The sequence below is a fragment of the Salvelinus sp. IW2-2015 genome, linkage group LG36, assembly GCF_002910315.2.
Source record: "Salvelinus sp. IW2-2015 linkage group LG36, ASM291031v2, whole genome shotgun sequence".
Lineage (NCBI taxonomy): Eukaryota > Metazoa > Chordata > Actinopteri > Salmoniformes > Salmonidae > Salvelinus > Salvelinus sp. IW2-2015.
In genome coordinates, this window is record NC_036875.1 from 11,402,723 (window position 1) to 11,427,298 (window position 24,576).

At 42.7% G+C, this 24,576-nt stretch overlaps 2 protein-coding genes across 4 annotated transcripts in view; one reads left to right on the plus strand and one right to left on the minus strand.

The window, feature by feature from the left end:
• Positions 1 to 10,683, plus strand: part of klhl41a (kelch-like family member 41a) — a 16,322-nt gene extending 5,639 nt beyond the window's left edge. The window contains 1 exon segment of the mRNA XM_024134925.2: positions 9,388 to 10,683. Coding sequence (XP_023990693.1) covers positions 9,388 to 9,499 — 112 coding nt within the window. The 3' untranslated portion in view covers positions 9,500 to 10,683.
• fastkd1 (FAST kinase domains 1) lies at positions 9,964 to 24,568 on the minus strand. 3 transcript variants are annotated; one of them, XM_070437644.1, is made up of 15 exons: positions 24,551 to 24,568; positions 21,608 to 21,966; positions 21,443 to 21,511; positions 21,199 to 21,324; positions 20,721 to 21,119; positions 19,020 to 19,130; positions 13,736 to 13,867; positions 13,151 to 13,637; positions 12,911 to 13,025; positions 12,698 to 12,826; positions 11,421 to 11,552; positions 11,215 to 11,328; positions 10,677 to 10,821; positions 10,432 to 10,546; positions 9,964 to 10,335 (listed from the first exon to the last, which is right to left on the minus strand). In XM_070437644.1, the coding sequence occupies exons 2-15, from the start codon at positions 21,952 to 21,954 to the stop codon at positions 10,234 to 10,236; spliced, it is 2,523 nt and encodes an 840-aa protein (XP_070293745.1). In that variant the 5' UTR covers positions 21,955 to 21,966; positions 24,551 to 24,568; the 3' UTR covers positions 9,964 to 10,233. The 3 variants fall into 3 exon arrangements, with proteins under 3 accessions (XP_070293745.1, XP_023837128.1, XP_023837129.1); XM_023981360.2 differs by lacking the exon at positions 24,551 to 24,568 and adding an exon at positions 22,378 to 22,628; XM_023981361.2 differs by lacking the exon at positions 24,551 to 24,568 and adding an exon at positions 22,378 to 22,627 and having other exon boundaries at positions 21,608 to 21,767.
• Between the last annotated feature and the right edge of the window lie 8 nt (positions 24,569 to 24,576).

Sequence of the window (24,576 nt, forward strand, 5' to 3'; positions counted from 1 at the left end):
TCAAATCAAATCAAATATATTTATATAGCCCTTCTTACATCAGCTGATATCTCAAAGTGCTGTACAGAAACCAGCCTAAAACCCCAAACAGCAATCAATGCAGGTGTAGATTCATTTTTCTGCATCATTTTTGGACAGAAAGTTTCTGATTTTTGCAATGTTACGTAGATGGAAAAAGCTGTCCTTGAAACAGTCTTGATATGTTCGTCAAAAGAGAGATCAGGGTCCAGAGTAACGCCGAGGTCCTTCACAGTTTTATTTGAGATTACTTACAACCATCAAGATTAATTGTCAGATTCAACAGAAGATCTCTTGTTTCTTGGGACCTAGAACAAGCATCTCTGTTTTGTCCGAGATTAAGAATGATGGAGGCGATTATTTCTTGGAACCTTCAATGCTTAAAAAAAAATTGCGAAACCTTCCCCAGATCTGTGCATCAACACAATCCTGTCTCAGAGCTCTCCGGACAACTTTTCCTTTGACATGCACTTTCAACTGTGTGTGCCTTTCCAAATTATGTTCAATAAATTGAATTTACCACAGGTGAACTTCAAGTTGTAGAAAACATCTCAAGGATGATCAATGGAAACAGGATGCACCTGAGCTCAATTTCGAGTCTCATAGCAAAGGGTCTGAATACTTATGTAAATAAGGTATTTGTTTTTTAATTGTAATACCTGTTTCGCTTTGTCATTGTGTGTAGCTTGAGAAAAAAAAAATATTAAATACATTTTAGAATAGGCTGTAACGTAACAAAATGTGGAAAAGGAAAGGGTCTGAATACTTTCCGAATGCACTGTACTCTGCCATCTTTAGAGATGCTCTATATTAAAATGTCCTTGATAAGTTGATCATTTCTGATGTACAAATGGTTTCACTGCCACTTACTGTATGCTCAGTACCAAAGGTATAACCAGGTTGCCAGGTCTACTTACAATTTCTAGACCAAGACCTCTGAAAACCCGCTCCCCCAAAAAAATTGCAGCGAGAGAGGAGTTGCCACATATAAACCAATTAACCCTTTTCCCATAACATTATTAAGCAAATTAAGAAGGAATATCGATGTCGTTACATAGGCTAAGAAGCAAAATTTGGTTTTACCTCAAATTATAATTATTGCGAGTTTAAGAATATATGGCAAGAAAAAATATAAATTGTTCTTAATTAAACTCTCCAGATCATTTTCCATCAATGGATGTCGATTTAACTAGTTTTGACTGCTATGATTAAGCAACAAGGCCCGAGGAGGTGTGGTGATAGTGGATGCCAATATACCACGGCTAAGGGCTGTTCTTAGGACACAGCCCTTAGCCGTGGTATATTGGCTATATACCACAAACCCCTGAGGTGCCTTATTGCTATTACAGTGGCTTGCGAAAGTATTCAACCCCCTTGGCATTTTTCCTATTTTGTTGCTTTACAACCTGGAAATAAAATGGATTTTGGAGGGGTTTGTATCATTTGATTTACACAACATGCCTACCACTTTGAAGATGCAAAATATATTTCTTGTGAAACAAACAAGAAATAAGACCAAAAACTGAAAACTTGAGCGTGCATAACTATTCACCCCCCCAAAGTCAATACTTTGTAGAGCCAACTTTTGCAGCAACTACAGATGCAAGTCTCTGGGAGTATGTCTCTATAAGCTTGGCACATCTAGCCACTGGGATTTTTGCCCATTCTTCAAGGCAAAACTGCTCCAGCTCCTTCAAGTTGGATGGGTTCCGCTGGTGTACAGCAATCTTTAAGACATACCACAGATTCTCAATTGGATTGAAGTCTGGGCTTTGACTAGGCCATTCCAAGACATTTAAATGTTTCCCGTTAAACCACTCGAGTGATGCTTTAGCAGTATGCTTAGGGTCATTGTCCTGCTGGAAGGTGAACCTCCATCCCGGTCTCAAATCTCTGGAAGACTGAAACAGGTTTCCTCAAGAATTTCCCTGTATATTAGCGCCATCCATCATTCCTTAAATTCTGACCAGTTTTCCAGTCCCTGCCGATGAAAACATCCCCACAGCATGATGCTGCCACCACCATGCTTTACTGTGGGGATGATGTTCTTGGTGTGATGAGCGGTGTTGGGTTTGCACCAGACATAGCATTTTCCTTGATGGTCAAAGAGCTCAATTTTAGAACTTATTAAAACAAGTAATTGTTTAAATTTCACTTCACAAATTAGGACTATTTTGTGTACAGTCTTGGCCAACAGTTTTGAGAATTACACAAATATTAATTTTCACAAAGTCTGCTGCCTCAGTTTGTATGATGTCAATTTGCATATACTCCAGAATGTTATGAAGAGTGATCAGATGAATTGCAATTAATTGCAAAGTCTTTCTTTGCATGCAAATGAACTGAATCCCCAAGATACATTTCCACTGCATTTCAGCCCTGCCACAAAAGGACCAGATGACATCATGTCATTCAGATGACATCATGTCAATGAGTGTTGACGAGGACAAAGGTGGAGATCACTCTGTCATGCTGTTTGAGTTCGAATAACAGACTGGAAGCTTCAAAAGAGGGTGGTGCTTGGAATCATTGTTCTTCCTCTGTCACCATGGTTACCTGCAAGGAAACACGTGCCGTCATCATTGCTTGGCACAAAAAGGGCTTCACAGGCAAGGATATTGCTGCCAGTAAGATTGCACCTAAATCAACCATTTATCGGATCATCAAGAACTTCAAGGAGAGCGGTTCAATTATTGTGAAGAAGGCTTCAGGGCGCCAAGAAAGTCCAGCAAGCGCCAGGACCGTCTCCTAAAGTTGATTCAGCTGCGGGATCGGGCACCACCAGTTCAGAGCTTGCTTAGGAATGGCAGCAGGCAGGTGTGAGTGCATCTGCACGCACAGTGAGGGGCGAAGACTTTTGAAGGATGGCCTGGTGTCAAGAAGGGCAGCAAAGAAGCCACTTCTCTCCAGGAAAAAACATAATGGACAGACTGATATTCTGCAAAAGGTACAGGGATTGGACTGCTGAGGACTGGGGTAAAGTCATTTTCTCTGATGAATCCCCTTTCTGATTGTTTGGGGCATCCTGAAAAAGCTTGTCCGGAGAAGACAAGGTTAGCGCTACCATCAGTCCTGTGTCATGCCACAGTAAAGCATCCTGAGACCATTCATGTGTGGGGTTGCTTCTCAGTCAAGGGAGTGGGCTCACTCACAAATTTGCCTAAGAACACAGCCATGAATAAAGAATGGTACCAACACATCCTCTGAGAGCAACTTCTCCCAACCATCCAGGAACAGTTTGGTGACGAACAATGCCTTTTCCAGCATAATGGAGCACCTTGCCATAAGGCAAAAGTGAAAACTAAGTGGCTCGGGGAACAAAACATAGATTTTTGTGACCATGGCCAGGAAACTCCCCAGACCTTAATCCCATTGAGAACTTGTGGTCAAACCTCAAGAGGCAGGTGGACAAACAAAACCCCACAAATTCTGAAAAACTCCAAGCATTGATTATGCAAGAATGGGCTCGCCATCAGTCAGGATGTGGCCAAGAAGTTATTGACAGCATGCCAAGGCGGATTGAGGTCTTGAAAAAGAAGGGTCAACACTGACTCTTTGCATCAACTTCCATGTAATTGTCAATAAAATCATTTGACACTTATGATTATACTTCAGTATTCCATAGTACCATCTGACAAAAATATCTAAAGACATGAGGCAGCAGACTTTGTGAAAATTCATATTTGTGTCATTCTCAAAACTTTTGGCCACGACTGTATGTCCATTACATGAAATCCAATAAAAATCCATTTAAATTACAGGTTGTAATGCAACAAAATAGGAAAAACACCAAGGGGATGAATAATTTTGCAAGGCACTGTATAAACGGGTACCAACGTAATTACAACTGTAAAAAGTATGTTTTTGTAATTGCTGTGGTACATGTCTGATATACCATGGCTTTCAACCAATCAGCATTCAGGGCTCAAACCACCCAGTTTATAATTGTCAATAAATCCTGTTTGCGCTAATGCATAACTATAGATAAATCCGATAGGAGAGTTTGAGTGAGGAAAGTTGAACAGAGGATCTCGAAATCTCTGTGCAAAAAATACTTGGACAAACTTTTAAAAAACGAATGTTAGGCTATTTTCTGACAATGGTGCCGTATTATGTGCCAGTTAAGATTACAAACCCTTATAAATGGCTATTTGCGAGATTGACTTGGTATTTCAATACGCATAGGCTACTGACAAAAATCTTGCTTTATAATTGCAATTCAATTTTGCCATGGTTTGCTCAGCTAGATGCAGGTAGCCTATAGCCCCTGACAGGCCAACATCTAATTTCAGGGAAAAGTCCACAATGAAACTGACATTAAATGTGGAGAATGATACCTTTCGCGTATAGAGCTGTGAACATGATCACAATTGATAACTTCCAATTTAAGTAACTAAACATGGCCATTAATATTTGCATAATAACAAGACTACAACCACAACCTGAGTTATATGCTATTTATTCAATCCGTTTCCAGCTCCAGGTAGGATACACAAGGTGGCACCAAATTGAATTAGCAATGACTCCAGTGATTTCGTAATTTCAATATATATTTATTGTAATGAAATGGTAGGCTAGAGTAGACTGCAATGGCATATAAATTTAATAGCCTACTTGATGGTTAACAAATGCAGCCCATCATTCTCCAATATTTTATGTAATTTTCATTGTGGAATTTTTCCCATAACACAAGCACACAAGGGAGTTCCATAACTTCCATTTCATGTTTCCACTCGTGCAGCTCTCCAGACCCTAGAACTGAGCATGATAAAACTCTTAGCTTGATACTGTTTATCCATAAGGAAAGTCGACATTAGAATGCAGTTTACTTTAAACCACCTCTGAGCTAATTTTTCTAAAGAGCACTAGTGTGCGTTAATGTTTTATGGAAAAGGGTGTCTCCAAAAGGACATATCTAAATAGCCTACATACAACTGTAAAAGTGCGTGTTTGTTGCTCTGTCTCCGTGACTCAGCTGTCTCTACTGCAGCACTCTCTCAACTAGTGCCCTCAACGCACACCCCCATTCACTCACTCAGTAACAGCCGCTCACTGTTACAACCTGGAAATAAAATGGATTTTGGAGGGGTTTGTATCATTTGATTTACACAACATGCCTACCACTTTGAAGATGCAAAATATATTTTCTTGTGAARCAAACAAGAAATAAGACCAAAAAACWGAAAACTTGAGCGTGCATAACTATTCACCCCCCCAAAGTCAATACTTTGTAGAGMCAACTTTTGCAGCAACTACAGATGCAAGTCTCTGGGAGTATGTCTYTATAAGCTTGGCACATCTAGCCACTGGGATTTTTGCCCATTCTTCAAGGCAAAASKGCTCCAGCTCCTTCAAGTTGGATGGGTTCCGCTGGTGTACAGCAATCTTTAAGACATACCACAGATTCTCAATTGGATTGAAGTCTGGGCTTTGACTAGGCCATTCCAAGACATTTAAATGTTTCCCGTTAAACCACTCGAGTGATGCTTTAGCAGTATGCTTAGGGTCATTGTCCTGCTGGAAGGTGAACCTCCATCCCGGTCTCAAATCTCTGGAAGACTGAAACAGGTTTCCCTCAAGAATTTCCCTGTATTTAGCGCCATCCATCATTCCTTAAATTCTGACCAGTTTTCCAGTCCCTGCCGATGAAAAACATCCCCACAGCATGATGCTGCCACCACCATGCTTTACTGTGGGGATGATGTTCTTGGTGTGATGAGCGGTGTTGGGTTTGCACCAGACATAGCATTTTCCTTGATGGTCAAAGAGCTCAATTTTAGAACTTATTAAAACAAGTAATTGTTTAAATTTCACTTCACAAATTAGGACTATTTTGTGTACAGTCTTGGCCAACAGTTTTGAGAATTACACAAATATTAATTTTCACAAAGTCTGCTGCCTCAGTTTGTAGGATGKCAATTTGCATATACTCCAGAATGTTATGAAGAGTGATCAGATGAATTGCAATKAATTGCAAAGTCTTTCTTTGCCATGCAAATGAACTGAATCCCCAAGATACATTTCCACTGCATTTCAGCCCTGCCACAAAAGGACCAGATGACATCATGTCATTCAGATGACATCATGTCAATGAGTGTTGACGAGGACAAAGGTGGAGATCACTCTGTCATGCTGATTGAGTTCGAATAACAGACTGGAAGCTTCAAAAAAGAGGTGGTGCTTGGAATCATTGTTTCTTCCTCTGTCAACCATGGTTACCTGCAAGGAAACAGTGCTCGTCATCATTGCTTGGCAAAAAAGGGCTTCACAGGAAGGATATTGCTGCCAGTAAGATTGCACCTAAATCAACCATTTATCGGATCATCAAGAACTTCAAGGAGAGCGGTTCAATTATTGTGAAGAAGGCTTCAGGGCGCCCAAGAAGTCAGCAAGCGCCAGGACCGTCTCCTAAAGTTGATTCAGCTGCGGGATCGGGCACCACCAGTTCAGAGCTTGCTAGGAATGGCAGCAGGCAGGTGTGAGTGCATCTGCACGCACAGTGAGGGGCGAAGACTTTTGAAGGAATGGCCTGGTGTCAAGAAGGGACAGCAAGAACCACTTCTCTCCAGAAAAAACATAATGGACAGACTGATATTCTGCAAAAGGTCAGGGATTGGATGCTGAGGACTGGGGAAAGTCATTTTCTCGATGAAATCCCTTTCTGATTGTTTGGGGCATCCTGAAAAAAGCTTGTCCGGAGAAGACAAGGTTGAGCGCTACCATCAGTCCTGTGTCATGCCAACAGTAAAGATCCTGAGACCATTCATGTGTGGGGTTGCTTCTCCAGCAAGGGATGGCTCACTCCAACATTTGCCTATAGAACACAGCCATGAATAAAGAATGGTACCAACACATCTCTGAGAGCAACTTCTCCCAAACCATCCAGAACAGTTTGGTGACGAACAATGCCTTTTTCCCAGCATATGGAGCACCTTGCCATAAGGCAAAAGTGAAAAACTAAGTGGCTCGGGAACCAAACTAGATTTTTGTGACCATGGCCAGGAAACTCCCCAGACCTTAATCCCATTGAGAACTTGTGGCTCACCTCAAGAGGCAGGTGGACAAACAAAACCCCACAAATTCTGAAAAACTCCAAGCATTGATTATGCAAGAATGGGCTGCCATCAGTCAGGATGTGGCCAAGAAGTTAATTGACAGCATGCCAAGGCGGATTGAGGTCTTGAAAAAGAAGGGTCAACACTGACCTCTTTGCATCAACTTCAATGTAATTGTCATAAAATCATTGACACTTATGATTATACCTTCGTAATTCCATAGTAACATCTGACAAAAATATCTAAAGACACTGAGGCAGCAGACTTTGTGAAAATTCATATTTGTGTCATTCTCAAAACTTTTGGCCACGACTGTATGTCCATTACATGAAATCCAAATAAAAATCCATTTAAATTACAGGTTGTAATGCAACAAAATAGGAAAAACACCAAGGGGATGAATAATTTTGCAAGGCACTGTATAAACGGGTTACCAACGTAATTACAACTGTAAAAAGTATGTTTTTGTAATTGCTGTGGTACATGTCTGATATACCATGGCTTTCAACCAATCAGCATTCAGGGCTCAAACCACCCAGTTTATAATTGTCAATAAATCCTGTTTGCGCTAATGCATAACTATAGATAAATCCGATAGGAGAGTTTGAGTGAGGAAAGTTGAACAGAGGATCTCGAAATCTCTGTGCAAAAAATACTTGGACAAACTTTTAAAAAAACGAATGTTAGGCTATTTTCTGACAATGGTGCCGTTATTATGTGCCAGTTAAGATTACAAACCCTTATAAATGGCCTATTTGCGAGATTGACTTGGTATTTCAATACGCATAGGCTACTGACAAAAATCTTGCTTTATAATTGCAATTCAATTTTGCCATGGTTTGCTCAGCTAGATGCAGGTAGCCTATAGCCCCTGACAGGCCAACATCTAATTTCAGGGAAAAGTCCACAATGAAACTGACATTAAATGTGGAGAATGATACCTTCGCTATAGAGCTGTGAACATGATCACAATTGATAACTTCCAATTTAAGTAACTAAACATGGCCATTAATATTTGCATAATAACAAGACTACAACCACAACCTGAGTTATATGCTATTTATTCAATCCGTTTTCCAGCTCCAGGTAGGATACACAAGTGGCACAAATTGATTAGCAATGACTCCAGTGATTTCGTAATTTCAATATATATTTATTGTATGAAATGGTAGGCTAGAGTAGACTGCAATGGCATATAAATTAATAGCCTACTTGATGGTTAACAAATGCAGCCCATCATTCTCCATATTTWATGTAATTTTCATTGTGGAATTTTTCCCATAACACAAGCACACAAGGGAGTTCCATAACTTCCATTTCAATGTTCCACTCGTGCAGCTCTCCAGACCCTAGAACTGAGCATGATAAAACTCTTAGCTTGATACTGTTATCCATAAGGAAAGTCGACATTAGAATGCAGTTTACTTTAAACCACCTCTGAGCTAATTTTTCTAAAGAGCACTAGTGTGCGTTAATGTTTTATGGAAAAAGGGTGTCTCCAAAAGGACATATCTAAATAGCCTACATACAACTGGTAAAAGTGCGTGTTTGCTGCTCTGTCTCCTGTGACTCAGCTGTCTCTACTGCAGCACTCTCTCAACTAGTGCCCTCAACGCACACCCCCATTCACTCACTCAGTAACAGCCTGCTCACTGTCTGATAATCAGCAGCAGCAGGTCACAGTGAAACATAAATATATATATATACACACAGTACCAGTCCAAAGTTTGGACACACCTACTCATTCCAGGGTTTTTCTTTATTTTTCTACACAGGGTTGCATAGGTTACTTTGTAAATGTAATCCATTACAGTTATTAGTTACCTGTCCAAAATTGTAATCAGTCATATAACTTTTGGGTTACCTGAACTCAGTAACGTAATCTGATTACATTCAGTTACTTTTAGATTACTTTCCCCTTAAGAGGCATTAGAAGACAAAAATGCGTGTGTCAAGCTGTCAAGGCAAAGGGTGGCTACTTTGAAGAATCTCAAAAAGAAAATATATTTTGATTTGTTTTACACGTTTTTGGTTACTACATGATTCCGTGTGTTATTTCATAGTTTTGATGTCTTCACTATTATTCTATAAATGTAGAAAATAGTAAAAATAAACCCTTGAATGAGTAGGTGTGTCCAAACTTTTGACTGGAACTGTATATTTAAGAGAAATGCCATGACAGTAGTAGCCCAAAACTCACCACCCATACATTTTCCCCCACAACATCATTTCCAAAGTAGCCCAATTTAGCAGAAAAAACACAAATATAGCAACACTGGGTATAACATCTAACTTCTCTTTTCTCCTGTGGCAGGTATGAGGAGGATAACAATGAGTGGACCGGAATGCTCAAAGAGATGCGTTATGCAGCAGGGGCCTCCTGTGTGTCTATGCACCTCAATGCAGCCAAAATGCCCAAATTGTGAACAAGAACACAATATGTACTGTCTAGGTGTAACATGGAGGACTGCGAAAACTATTTAAAGTGACTTTCATCCAGATCCTTCAGGATTGTAACCCACCATAATATTGTATTCTGTTGCCCATCTTTATAAAGTGTATTTTATTGAACCTAACTAGGCAAGTCAGTTGAGAACAAATTATTATCTACAATGACAACCTACCAAAAGGCTAAAGACCTCCTGCAGGGACGGGGGCTGCAGCAAAAATAAAAATAGGACAATAGCACATCACGACAAGAGAGACAACAAAACACTACATAAAGAGAGACCTAAGACAACATAGCATGGTAGCAACACAACATWGGGTACAAACAAGGGMAAGAAAGTAAAGTTTGTACCTTAAAAGTTTGTCTACATACATGTTTTCTGCTCAATGTATATTTATGTGGAACAGATTCACTGGAGGAATCAAAACCACAAAAACAAAGCATTTTTAAAATTTTTATTACAAAAATTATTATTTGACAAATGCTACAGTTCATATAAAAAGCCTGATACAATTTTTCTTGACAGGAGATGAGGTAGCTCCATGTCCACTTTAGGCTTTGGAGTARGCAATAAGGAGCACTTGATAAACATCTGATGCTTAAAAACAATTGTCAATGACCTGCCTGCAAATATACATTTCTAAAAAGGCAGACTTTTTCTCTCACGGTTCAGTAGCAAAAGCAATATAACACGTGTCCTTCATTCAACATCTAGGTGCTTGAGGGAAGCCCAGTAAATATCTTCTTCCTAAGGTATTCCTTCCATGCATCCTGTGTGGAGAGCTCCATAGAGTTCCATTCAAAATGAGGGATCTGTTTAAATGACATTACCATTAATCAGTGATGTACAATWTTACMTACACARTAATACCACTTAAAGGACAGACAGATGATATTTCACACACATACCTGGACAACATGATATCCCAGAATCTCCAGATGTCTCTTTCTCATCATTGCTTCCCCTTTCATGTGACGAGAGTTTTTGCAGAAGGATTTGGAATCCAAGAAGTCCACAGCAACACTGAGTATGTGGAAAAATGAAAAACGTCAGTACCTWTGAACTCCCTTYCAATGTGTTTACCCATGATAACAGTACATCAGCAAAACGTTTTCAACCAAAAGTTCTGAAATCTACCAATAAAGCTTCCTACCGTTGTGCCCCTGGAGGGACCTCACTCCTCTCCTTCCCTACAGAGTCAGAACCCCAGCGGACCTTCCCATCTCCAGATATCTGCAGCTGRCTTTGCTCACTGTAGGCCACCGCCTGGTGGTGTCTGTCCAGAACACATTCAAAGTCTAGGGAGATAAGATGAAATATAGATCACAACTAGAACAGGTGACAGAGACATTTGATAAACCTTTTAGTGTAATACCAATCTACTAACACAACACATGGTCAGGACTCAGCCCTTACAAAAAAAAGATTGCCAGTTTGAAACTGGAGTAAAAGTGCAGAAACTGCAGTCGACTGGTATTTTGGACACAATGACTGCAGAATAAATGTAGTGTACTATAACTACAGTTACACTGTAGTGTACACAGCAAAATTACTGCAGGAAAAAAATGTTTTTTTGGACGCAGTATTTGCAGCATACTGTAGTTATACKRCACCCTGGCTGCAATMTTTTTTGTAAGGGAGGAGCCAACTGCTGTCAAACATGCTGCAATCCAATCCTGTGTATTACCCACCTACTGTGTAGAAATAAGTAGTGAGCAATGCCACTCTGGCACAATTAATCCCTCCAAGAACTTCCCCAAGCATTTTGTGGATTTGTTGTTGGACAGGACTGATGGAACCATTCCCTGACAAAAGTAAGCATGAAATTAGACCCTCAACATTTGTGAAGTAGGAACTGGGGCAATCCACAAATATGAATRCATCAGTATTGGCTCACCTTTCTTCTGTAACTGTAGGCAGTAACGCTCGTGGAACCAGGGAACCTGGGACTCTGGACACTCTAGACACACAGCCCGATTTAGCTCCATGAGACGCAGGCGGACACGCTTGTTGAGGGCGTCAGGCAGGGCTACCACAAAAGAGAGTTTAGCTTATCCCACCAGCCTTATCTCATAATAATCAACCTTTTTATACTACACACTAGTTTATTCGGTACWCCACCCCGTTCACGAAAATGGTTCGCTCCTACAAACAGTGAGTCATGTGGCCATGGCTTGCTATATAAAGCAGGCAGACAGRCATCGAGGCATTCAGTTACTGTTCGATTGAATGTTAGAATGGGCAAAACTGTGAGCGTGGCATGATCGCCAGAGCCAGGCGCGCAGGTTCCAGTATCTCAGAAACGGCCGACCTCCTGGGCTTTTCACACACGACAGTGTTAAGTTCATGTTTTAAGTATCCCTATATTTCTGTTATTACGGTGCTATCACTCTGTTATTAGTGCGCCTGCGCAGGAGTCTCGTTGTTGATGAACCTGGCCTGAGTGCAATGGCAACCATGTATTGTGCTAATACGGCTGAGTAAACGTTGTTAAAAACTGGAACCTTGTTGTAGTGTAATTTTGAGTTAACAGACAGTGTCTAGGGTTTGCCGTGAATGATGCGACAAACAAAAAACATCCAGTCAGCAGCAGTCCTGTTGGAGAAAACAGCTCGATAAGAGGTCGAAGGAGAATGGCAAGAATCGTGCAAGCTAACAGGCAGGCTACAAACAGGAAAATAACGGCGCAGTACAACGGTGTGCAKAACGGCATCTCGGAACGCACAACTCGTCAGTCCTTGTCATGAATGGGCTATTGCAGCCACACTGGGTTCCACTCCTATGAGATAAAAACAAGAATAAGCGGCTCCAGTGAGCACSCGATCACCAACACTGGACAACTAAGGAGTGGAAAAACGTTGCCTGGTCCRACGAATCCTGGTTCCTGTTGCGTCATACCGATGGCAGAGTCAGGATTTGGCGTAAGTAGCACGAGTCCATGGCTCCATCCTGCCTGGTGTCAACGATACAGGCTGGTGGCAGTGGTGTAATGGTAATGGCAAAGGGGGGGTCCRACCCATTACTAGGTTGGTATACCTAATAAACTGGCCAATGAATGTATATTGTTTTGCATTTGTATATAATTCAACCTTGATTGGCTTTTTTTGATAGTAAGGGAAACAGGATACAAGTTTGTATTCATTCACACATTTCTAATATAATTCGATAACATACTTTCTAACTGGGAATCCARCTTGGCAAGGAAATTCACATTGAAGATTTCTCGAACCAGGTCCTCCGGGAAGCAGTCAGCCACAGCCAGGGCATATGCAAGAAGTACAAGCAGATGGGGGTCAAAGGAACCTGGAGGAAGRAGAACAATATATTTGGCTGGTCCTTTTGATGAGTTCCAAACACAAAAATGTAGCATAATYCACAATCACTTACTGATATGAGGTATGACGCGCTGAATGCAGATGTCAAACAGCTCATCCACCCTTGGTGGATCATAATTCAGTACAGCAAAGGGCAGCAAGGTGGCATAAGTCGCTGAGTAGTGGATCTTCAGGCAAGAGGGGATTTTTTTGTGTTATAGTACGGACTTACATTCTGTCTCTACATATATACAGGCAATATAACAGTATTSCCTAATGTGAAATAAAAGGTCATGTGCATGTCTCAACGTACCTTGTTGATATTCTCCATGGCCACGCTAGCGATGCGGTCCATTAATGGAGTACAGAGGTGATTAGTCCTGGTCAGGAAAAGGGCCATCTCAGGCACATTGGTCCAGGATATCTGGTCCTCCAACCTCTGGAGTGTAACCATGGTCTCCTCCAGCAGCATCTCCTCAAACCATTCCCCTGACATGTACTTGAGCTCCTCCAACACCAAGTCCAGGCGATCAGCCTTGCGCAGGCGTTCATGCCCGCAGCGGTTCAGTGTCTGTAGCAGACGCACATACTTGCTGGGCGTGCTGTGTCGGTAGGACGGGTCATTTCGCACCCACTTAGCGACGGCCATTGCAAARGTGTTCAGGTCATTCAGATTACACTGGGGCAGCACTGCCTCCACCCGTGAAATTACACTTTCGTCGAGTCGAGGTGAAGGCAGCATGGAGAGAACACGAGTCAGCATGGTYACTTCATATGGGTAGACACTGTCCAGCAAGAACCTGTGAGAAGAAGTTGTATTAGCTTACTCATACGGTATAGTATGCAATAAGAGTGACCTGTCTACAAACAAAGGAGCTTATTTAGAATAATTACTCACTGAACCAGAATGTTCCTTAATTTATTGAAGAGCTCTGGACTCTGGTAATGCAGCAGGATCAGGGCTTGAGTGATCCTGGCTATCTCCATGGGCTTGTAGACATGCAGGTTCTTGTGGACTACTGATGCAATCCTGTAAAGAGACAACGTTACATTATGACTWTAACTACTGTTCCCTGAAGGAGGGGGAACGAGGTACAACATACTATGTATGGGGAGTCGCACTCTCACAACTTCGGTTGAAGGATCTACAATCACACCTGACAAGGTCAATGTAATCTGCAACTCGCTGGAAGCCCCGCCTTCCACAGGTGATAAGCGTGAGGCTCGGATTCATTCCTTCAATTTAATACCACTCGTCACCGAGCCCAGCAACGGGCGGTGCGGGACCAAACAGGTTTTGCACCACGTTTCCCTCCTTCAGGGAACGAACATTAGTTAAAGTTATATGTTTCCCTTTCAGTCAGTCAACTTCGGTACAACATACTATAGGGAAATATATCATGCCACAAGCCGACCCCTACGGATACTACACCGAACAAAAATATAAAACGCAACATGTAAAGTGTTGGTCCCATGTTTCATTAGCTGACATAAAAGATCCCATAAATGTCTCATTTTTGGCACAAATTTGTTTACATCCCTGTTAGTGARCATTTCTCCTTTGCATATCAAGAAGCTGATTAAACAGCATGATCATTACACAGRTGCACTTTGTGCTGGGGACAATAAAAGGCCACTAAAATGTGCAGTTTTGTCACACAACACAATGCCGCAGATGTCTCAAGTTTTGRGTGTGCAATTGGCATGCTGACTGCAGGAATAACCACCAGAGCTGTCGCCAGAGAATTTCATATTCATTTCTCTACCATAAGTCGCCTCCAACATMGTTTTAGAGAATTTGGCAATACGTCCAATTGGCCTCACAACTGCAGACCAAGTGTATGGCATCGTGTGGGTGAGCGGTTTGCTGATGTCATCGTTGTGAACCGAGTCCCCCATGGTAGCAGTGGGGTTATGGTATGGGCAGGCATAAGCTACAGGCGACAATGAACACAATTGCATTTTATCGATGGCAATTTGAATGAACAGAGATACCGTGACGAGATCCTGTGGCCCATTTTCGTGCCATTCATCCGCCGCCATCACCTCATGTTTCACCATGATAATACACGGCCCCATGTCGCAGGGAGCTATACAAAATTCCGGTAAGCTGAAAATGTCCCAGTTCTTCATGGCCTGMATACTCAGACAGGTCACCCATTGAGCATGTTTGGGATGCGCCAGATTGACGTGTACGCCAGCGTGTTCCAGTTCCCACCAATATCCAACAACTTCCACAGCCATTGAAGAGGAGTGGGTCAACATTCCACAATCAACAGTCTGATCAACTCTATGCGAAGGAGATGTGTCACGCTGCATGAGACAAATGGTGGACACACCAGATACTGACTAGTTTTCTGATCCACGTCCCTACCTTTTTTTAAGGTATCTCTGACCAACAGATGCATATCTGTATTCCCAGTCATGTGAAATCCATAGATTAGGGCCTAATGAATTGATTTCAATGGACTAACTCAGCAAAATCATTGAAATTGTTGCATGTCAGGTTTATATTCTTGTTCAGTATAAATGAAACGGTCCATGGCAGACCACCCAGACCTGACCCCGCCAGATGCGGCAGTCTGGATTTTGTGCACACGTCACGCTGCCTAGCGACTTTCCCCTCTCCCTGCTGTAAGCACACTGTGTGCAATACTGAGAGCAGTGACATCCAATGGATAAAACCTAACATAAAGTGTGTGGTGATGGCCAACTCCCCGCAGCACAAATATCTCCTATAGTCAACCTTTTAAACAACGCACAAGATTCTGCCAGACCCCTGGTGGAGTGGGCGCGTACACCACTAGGTAACCCTTRCTGCTATATGCYAGGGAGATAGCCTCCACAAACAGTGGGAGAGATGCTGCTTAGAGAGCACCCTGCCGCTAGCTGGATTAGCAAAACAGACAAAAAGTTAGTCACATAACTGGATATCCACGGTCTGTTCAATGTACGTGCGTAAAGCTCACACCGGACACATGAATAGTAACCTCTGTTGTGCTTTAGAAGCAAAAGAAGGAGACGAAAAGRGAAATAGCTCAATAGCTAAGGACCTCTAGGACACAGCCATGACCTTCGGACCGAAGGCAGCATTTGGATGAAACGTCACCTTATTAAGAGCCGCCCCGGTCAAACTGAGTAGAGGAAGGGTGTACAGATAACTTGGAGGTCACCAACACGTTTATCTGAGGCCAAAGCCATGAGCAGGGAGGTTTTGTAGGAGAGGATCTTCAGGGGGGGGGGGGTCGCACACATTGCCTCCAAAACCAGCGCCAAGTCCCATGCGGGCGCAATAGGTTTATAGACCGGTCTGAAACGACGTATACCTTTCAGGAACTGCACCACCCTTGCAGACTGAATGGTAGCMATAATTGTCCATCTTAGGGGCCAGGCCCATAGGAACCAAATCTCGGGCCTCGCTTGCCAAACCTGCCTGTTCATCTGGAACAACAAGTTTTGACGAGTCCTCGTCTAAAAAGGCGAATGATCGCCACGCCTGCCTGGGCAAACGGGGAGCCACAAGAATCAATGGTAAGCYCTCCCGGTGCACCCACTCCAACGTGGGCTGAATCAGAACCAGTGGTGGAACTGCGTGAAGGAGGGTACGAGGCCACTGGTGCGCCAGTTCCCAACGGGGAACTCGGGTCCMCTWTCGAGAAAAATAGRTGACACTGTRYGTTTCCTCGTGATGCATAAAAWTGCRTCGGCCCTGACAAAATTGTCTCATACCTGGCAGAGCCTCCATCCCTGAGGGACAGGGTCCCATCTGGATAAAAGATCTGCACCTGAGTTGAAGCAACCGGGGACATGCGTTGCCCAAARCATGTGCGCACTGCTCCCCAGCAATAGGGAGGAATCCAAGGTTAGGAGGGAGAGAGAGACTCTCCCCATYTGTTGATGCACGCCACCACTGACATAGTCGGTTCTGACCAGCACAAGCCAGCCAGATGAAAACAGGAAGAAGYGCCAGTGCCCCAGATACTCYGGGTAATTGACATGCAGTGTGTTCTGCACCAGTGTCCATACCCCCCGAATCGAGCTGTCTTCGTACAGAGCACCCCACCCTCGGAGGAATGCATCTGTCGTAATCACCTTGCAGGATATAACTCAGCCCATGGGAGCCCCCTGACAATAGCAGAGGGTCCCACCACTTGGCCATGGCCTGGAGGCCTGACAGGGACACCCAAAGCGACTGGCTTAGGCTGCGAGACATGTCCAGGTGAGTGGCTAGCACTCAACGCTGGAAGGGCCTTATCAACAATAGGCCTACGGGAACGACTTCTCTCACAGAAGCCATTATCCCCTGTAGGCATAGGGACTGGCGCAAACGCACTGTGTGACCCAGCCAAAATGTGGCTATGCAGAGTTCGAACTCAGACACCCTCTGTGGGGATAGAAAAGCGTGATAGACAAGTGAGTCTAGCTCGAGACMCAGAAACAGAATGCGCTGAGATGGAGTCAGACAGCTCTTTTTCTGGTTTCTTATGAAGCCTAGAGACTGAATACGGGCCAGTAGCATGGATGTGTGTAACATTGCTTGCCCTCTAGACTCCGCCACCAGCCAATCGCTGTAATAGCCGGCAGCTCATGAGCATTCTGAGTAGACTGAGGTGCTTGCTGAGGGCACGTAGGTCTARATTGGGACGTAATGTCCCGTCCATCCCTTTTCGTAACCAGGAATACCGAATCTTCGACATAGGAACCACTCAGATTGCCTGCGTCTGGAAGGGGAGGATATTTTGTTCCTCAAAAGGGGCATGGAGGCCTCGGGAACAGTCGACGAGATGATGCTGCAGAAKCGTGGGGGAGACATACACACAGGTAGCCTAGTGGTTAGAGCGTTGGACTAGTAACCGGAAGGTTGCAAGAACGAATCCCCGAGCTGACAAGGTAAAAATCTGTCGTTCTGCCCCTGAACAAGGCAGTTGTTCCTAGGCCGTCATTGAAAATAAGAATTTGTTCTTAACTGACTTGCCTAGTTAAATAAAGGTAAAATAAAAAATATTGTAGCCTGTACCCTGACGTCACCATTCGCATGATCAAGGGCGACACTGCATATTCGCGCCATTGGTCGGAGAAGACAACAAGACTACCATGATATGCCATCTGAAGGTGCGGGACGCCACCTTGTGGACAGGGAGAGATTGGTTATTCCATTTCCACCACTCTTGATAACTGTGTCTCTGAACATGGAGAAGGAACACTTTATCGAATTTGCATACGGAAGACAAGACKTAACACCTGTGAACTCCGGGAATTGAAAATAGCAATGGGGTTGCTATAACGCCGGGGGAAAGCTAATAACTTCCAGTCAAGGGACGTTAAGCATGCTAGCCAACGTTAGCCAGRAGGCTTTTTAGCCTATGCTTGGCTAGCTAGAATCTTTGACCRCAACACGTTCCGTTTAGAATAACCAAGTGACGTAATGCTACGTATACTAAACAAGTGAGCTACCCCTACAACTTCACCATTGGGACCGGACACTTCATCAACAAGTCTGGGAAGAGAGGCCGAGACAGACCCAGGCGGCAGGGGGGCAACCACCGAACCTGGCCGCCCTCCCTCTTCGAGTAGCCTCCCTTTGTCGGCGACAGAGCATACAGGAGACGGGTTGGGCACGGGCAACCACCGCATACCCCACGCAGACATTTGTACCAACCATCCAACCCAGCTCCGCTTCCTGGCATCCAGGAAAGGAAAGTAGCCATCTGTAATTCCAAGCTTCCTCAAGAATGCTACACGTCTTTCCAGGGAGCTTGTACACAGTACGTAAAAATGCGCACACGGACTGGTTCGAGTGAGGGCCGCCTGAGCGGGCTCTAAGCCGAGACAAACTACACATGGATCATGAGTATCTTTCAGAGAAATGCTATAACCGCATGACTGGGGGCATGATCGACCCCGGCTTAGCCATTGTCGTCTCGGTCGTTTTCTTAGCCATCTTACTCATTGCACCAGCAAATTGAAGAATAACAAATTGGCTGTGATCAGAAAACGTATGATAACATGTACAAACTTCAGCACACAACATCCAGGGGGTGAGCACGCTCTACCACCTTGGGACAGTTAGTAGTATGTATATACAACATAGTATGTTGTACTSAAGTTGACTGACTGAAAAGGAACTTGCCTAAGTTCTACATGCAACTTTCAGACATGGCTGCAACAGAGAATKAACTTACTTTTGGATCAGATTCAGGTTTCTACACTGAATCTCCTCTAGTGTCTCTGCCACAGCTAGGGCCTGCTGGGCATTAAGATCTTCTGCCAGTAGCAGTGCTGTACTCTCCAACCTGAAAGAGAAGTGGTTAGTGCCTTCAGAAAGTATTCACACCCCTCAACTTTTTCCACATTTTGTTCTGTTTCAGCCTGTACTTTAAATGGATAAAGTGTAGATGTGTCACTGATCTACGCACAATACCCCATAAACTCAAAGTGGAATTATGTTTACAAATTAATAAAAAATGAAAACCTGAAATGTCTAGATTCAACCCCTTTATTATTTCAAGACTAAATAACTTCAGGAATAAAAATGAGCTTAACAAGTCAGATAATAARTTGCATGGACTAACTGTGTGYCATAYATGATGTTTAACATGGTTTTTGAATGACTACCCCACCTCTGTACCACACATTTACAATTATCGGTATAATCCCTCAGTCAAGCAGTGAATTTCAAGCAGATACAACGCCAAAGACCCGGGAGGTTTTCCAATGTCATGCAAAGAAGGTCATTGASTATCCCTTTGAGCATGGTGAAGTTATTACACTTTGGATGKTGTATCAATACACCCAGTCACTACAAAGATACAGGTGTCCTTTTAACTCAGTTGACAGAGAGGAAGGAAACCACTCAGGAATTTCACTKTGAGGCCAATGGTGATTTTAAACCATTTACAGAGTTAAATGGCTGTGATAGAAAACRGAGGATGAATCAACAACATTGTAGTTACTCCACAATACTAACCTAAATGACAGCTAAGGTAATACTGCACAACATGTGACAAAGAAATGTTTTGTCCTGAATACAAAGTATTATGTTTGGGGCAAATCTAACAACACCGAGTACCACTCTTCTTATTTTCAAAAATGGTGGTGGCTACATCATGTTATGTGTATGCTTGTCATCGACAAGGACTAGGGAGTTTTTTTTAGGATATRAAGAAAATAAATAGAGCTAAGCGGARGCAAATTCCTGGTTCCTGAAAACCTGGTTCACTCTGCTTTCCAACAGACACCGGGAGACAAATCCACCTTTCAGCAGGACAATAACCTAAAACGCAAGGCCAAATATACACTGGAGTTACTTACCAAGATGACATTGAATGTTCCTGAGTGGMCTAGTTACAGTCTTGACTTCAAACTTGAAAATGGCTGTCTAGCAATGATCAACAACCAATTTGACAGAGCTCGAATCATTTTAAAAAGAAAAACAGGCAAATATTGTATAATCCAGGTTTGCAAAGCTCTTAGAGATCTTAACCCAGAAAGACTCACAGATGTAGTYGCTGCCAAAGGAGATTCTAACATGTATTGACTCAGAGGGTTGAATACATATCTAAATCAACATTTTAGTGTTTTATTTGCCATTAATAAAAAATAAATGACATTTCTTCCACTTTGACAGAGTATTTTGTGTAGATCGTTGACAAAAAGAATAACAATTAAATTCATTTAAATTAATTAAATTAAATAATTCCACTTTGTAACAACAAATTGTGGAAAAAGTCAAGGGGTTTGAATACTTTCTGAAGGCAATGTAAAAGAGTTGAAAAATGGTCTGAATTGAACTTGCWTCAGGATTCAAAGTTGATTAATAGTTGTAAAACTATACAGTTATTGAAACAGATTATGGTCATGGCATACTAAAATGTTCAATCTACCTCTCTTTGGTGTCCTCCCCTGCCATAGGCCCAAGAGCAACAAACAGCTTGGTGAAGGAGAAAGGGTCTGCGCTCGAATCCACGAGTTCCATTAGCCTCTGTTTTGCAGCCAGACGGAAGTCACAGTTGTTGAACTGCATTGACTGGTAGAGCCCCAGGATGATGCTTATGTTCTCTGCATTTAGGTGGGGAACATTGCGCAGGAGAATGTGGTTGCACTTCTCCAGCAGGGGACGGTAATTATACTTGATGTTGCGCAGGAACTGCACCATCCTCCTGGGGTTGTTGTAGTGTGAGGGATCCATGGTGTCAAGGAGATGATCTGCCTTATTGATGAGTTTATCCCGCAGATGAGGGGACACCAAAGATGACACGCTGACCATGAGGGTTGTCAGGATCCTGCAGAGACGTTCAGAAATTTGAAAAATTAAGTAGTATCAAGAACTTACCAGTACTGATTATGTTGTTTTTTTTGTACCTGGCATCATCAATTGAGGAGAGTTTCTGATCCAAAATGTCAGTGATTTGACCCATTGGAGGACTGTGCTGCAGATGTTGATCACTTAGGCAGACAGCAAACTTGGACAGTGATGGCATTGGAAATCTGAAAAACAGTGAATCAACCCACATCTGTACACCAGCTCACACCACCATGTTAAAAGATAATGGTTCTGCTTCAGGTACGTAGTATTCAATAGCAAAATAACATGTTTTTGATTTACCTGTATAATCTGAGCCAGGCCTCTGAGACCAATTGCTGAGCAAGAGAATCATATGGTTCCACATTGAGCCTTCAAATGAGAAAATACAACATTGATGTGAAAATGTAAACAAACATTTAAAGACTAAGTATATATGCTTATCCACCACTTAGCCAACATCTGTACCTSAGAACATTGTAGAGCATGTCCACCAACATGACATCATCCATGAGCTCAATTTTGTTCTCAGCCAGCACCCGGAGAGTCAGGAACTCTGGGTGGCTTTTGATGAACTCAACCGTTCTCAGCATCTGTGGCTTCTCCTTCTGGAAATGCCAGAGCATCCCTATGGCACAGCCAACATGGTTCACAGTCAGCTTGGCCTTGTTCTTGCCGACCACCTCCAACACTTGRTCTTCACCAGAGCAGATGCCAAGCTGCTCCAGAACATAGTCCCGGTTCGCTGCTCCCCCATGCAAAAACCTGCGCAGGTAGCGGCTCCCAGTCACAGCTCGGAGCCGAAACATGGACATGGAGGACCCGGCCTAGTTCAAGTGACAATGGAAGTCCACATATTTAGAAGGTAAACTAACCAGTGCAAAGATCAGGTCCACAGAGAGCTGCCTGCATATTCCTTAAGTGAAACATCTGTCGACGATATGAATTTAGAGCGAAGATATCTCCACAAAATGAATAATGTGAAATTAAGGTACATGGTGAATCAATTAATTCATGCATCCAGTAACAACGTCAGCAACAACACAGCTGACTGACACAGATGACGTCCTTTTATATTCCTAATGATATCTAATAAGCATGCCTATACAGTATTATTAGATTACGAAATAATATACTTGGCAAATTATTATCATAACGGGTAAAGTAGTAAATTGGGACTTGACTTTCAAGCCTTAGCTGTGACAATTACAACTATTATAAAAGCGTGTGCTACTCACGTGGGGACAGGACAGTGCCCAAGTCAATCCCGTTCCCAACACATCTTGCCGTTTAAGCGTTTACCGGTGTAAGTCTATTTTTGTTTGTAATATCAAATAATGAATTAGAGTGAAATCGACCTACCAAACAAACTAGTATAATTTATCTATTTTACTTCTCCAGCTAGCTAATTTGCTACATCAATTTGTRACTTGAGTCTGTTGGCTGTGTTAGGCTACCGTACTTTATATTCTTCTTCGATGAGGTTTAAARGCGGTTGGCATCCAATAAATGTTGCATTACYGCCACCTAYTAGACTGGAGTATAACTCCCGTATACATTGATTTAAAAAAAACAATCCTCAAAAAATATATATTTTTCAAATAAAAAAAACACAACAAATACCTTACCATCTAACACTAGACTCAAATAATAAATACCATACTCCACTATTTGAATATATTTATTCCTACTTTAGGCCAACAGCCTGAAAGGATGGGACACCACCACTTAACACACCGTGTAACTCTTCTGATGTCAAGTCTCGCACACCCAAATACCTCTTTGCAGCTGTCACAACAACCTCTATTTTCTGCGACTTACGTTCCATCCCTGCAGTACAGTTGATAACCATTACTATAAATGCCAAAAATCCAATCTTACTGAAACATGTATCACTTGTTGGCCTATCCCTCTGTACTGGTACAGATCTACTACTACACCACTCCTCTCAGGATCCCTCCCCCTTGACCCATCTTCCTCTACTTTCTTCACTACCTCACCATATGACAACTTCTGCACTACTCTAACCCTGGAAACCTCAACCTGCCTCTCTCGCACAGGACATTTCTGATCCCCAGCCCCTTGGGCACCCCTACAATTAACACATATAACTACTTTCCCCAATGCTAMACACTTCTTTGTCTCATGCTCTTCTGCACACTTCTTACATCTAGGAACCTCACTCCTACACACTGCTGCCACATGCCCATAAGCTTGACACCTGTCACAACTTAATGTAGTCGGCCAAAAGCTCATACTGGATAACTTATATATCCTAACATAAAAACTCAAAAGAACAGACAATGAATCTTCTGTTTCTCCACTCACGCCAACCTGTCTGCTTTGCACCAAACAACTCCAGTAATCACTCCTTTCAATGGCGCCCTATTCTTGAGAGCAAAACAATTCACATATCTTGCCCCCATTTATTTATTTAACCTTTATTTAACTAGGCAAGTCAGTTAAGAACACATTCTTATTTACAATGATGGCCTACCAAAATGTTTAACACGGCGCTCCCTATGACCAGCAGAAACACATACAATTATCACAAGACCACTTCTGGTTACCCTCAGCGATTCCACAACACCCAACTCTGTTTTCACCCACCCTGAAACCTCAAATGGATCAAAGGGGTCCACTTTATTAAAAAAACTTCACTCCTACAGTGACAGATTCATCTTTATTCTGACCCTCAGTGCAAGCCTCGGGATCCGAGAACTTCACCACACCTACCACCTCCGATACTTCGCCCTCAATTACTTCCATTTCTCCTCMSGTCTTCAACTCACTCTGTTACACTTTCTACCATTCTTCTTTAACAATCTAAATTTTTCCCGCCATTTTAACCGACTCAAGCTCACCCGCTTCCTCTCTCTCTTAGACCTCCTCTGCCTCTTTTTCTCTCCGTTCCTCCTCCGTATTCCAAGTATAACTATCCTTATGATAATACTGCACTTCTTCTGACATACATATTGTTCTTGCCTTGTCAAGGGACGCCATTTAACCAGCTGTCACAAGCAGAACGAACCCCTCGGGATGTAGCGCTCAAAAGTGCATCCGACTTGTAAAGCAGCTGCTTCGTCTTGATGTTCTTCTTTATCAATATAGTAGCTACCACGACGCTTTTCCATTTCAAACAAGTGCGCTCTCTTTCTCCCTGTTTTCTCGATTTCCTGGAGCGTGACCACTACCGTACTTTTTTCAATATACTGTACCTTTTACCATAATCCATGAGCAAGTCCCTAATGTAAATAACATGTAAAACCGGTGTCCCTTAGTTTATGTACTCTACACWMKMMRCARGYARMMRRTAACGGAAGACATTTAAAATATATATTTTATTAAAAAATGTTTGTGTTTGAATTATGAGCGATCATCATAATAACAGTCAAAACCAGCCAGAYTTACCAGGGACCGCACGTGTGAAAGGCCGT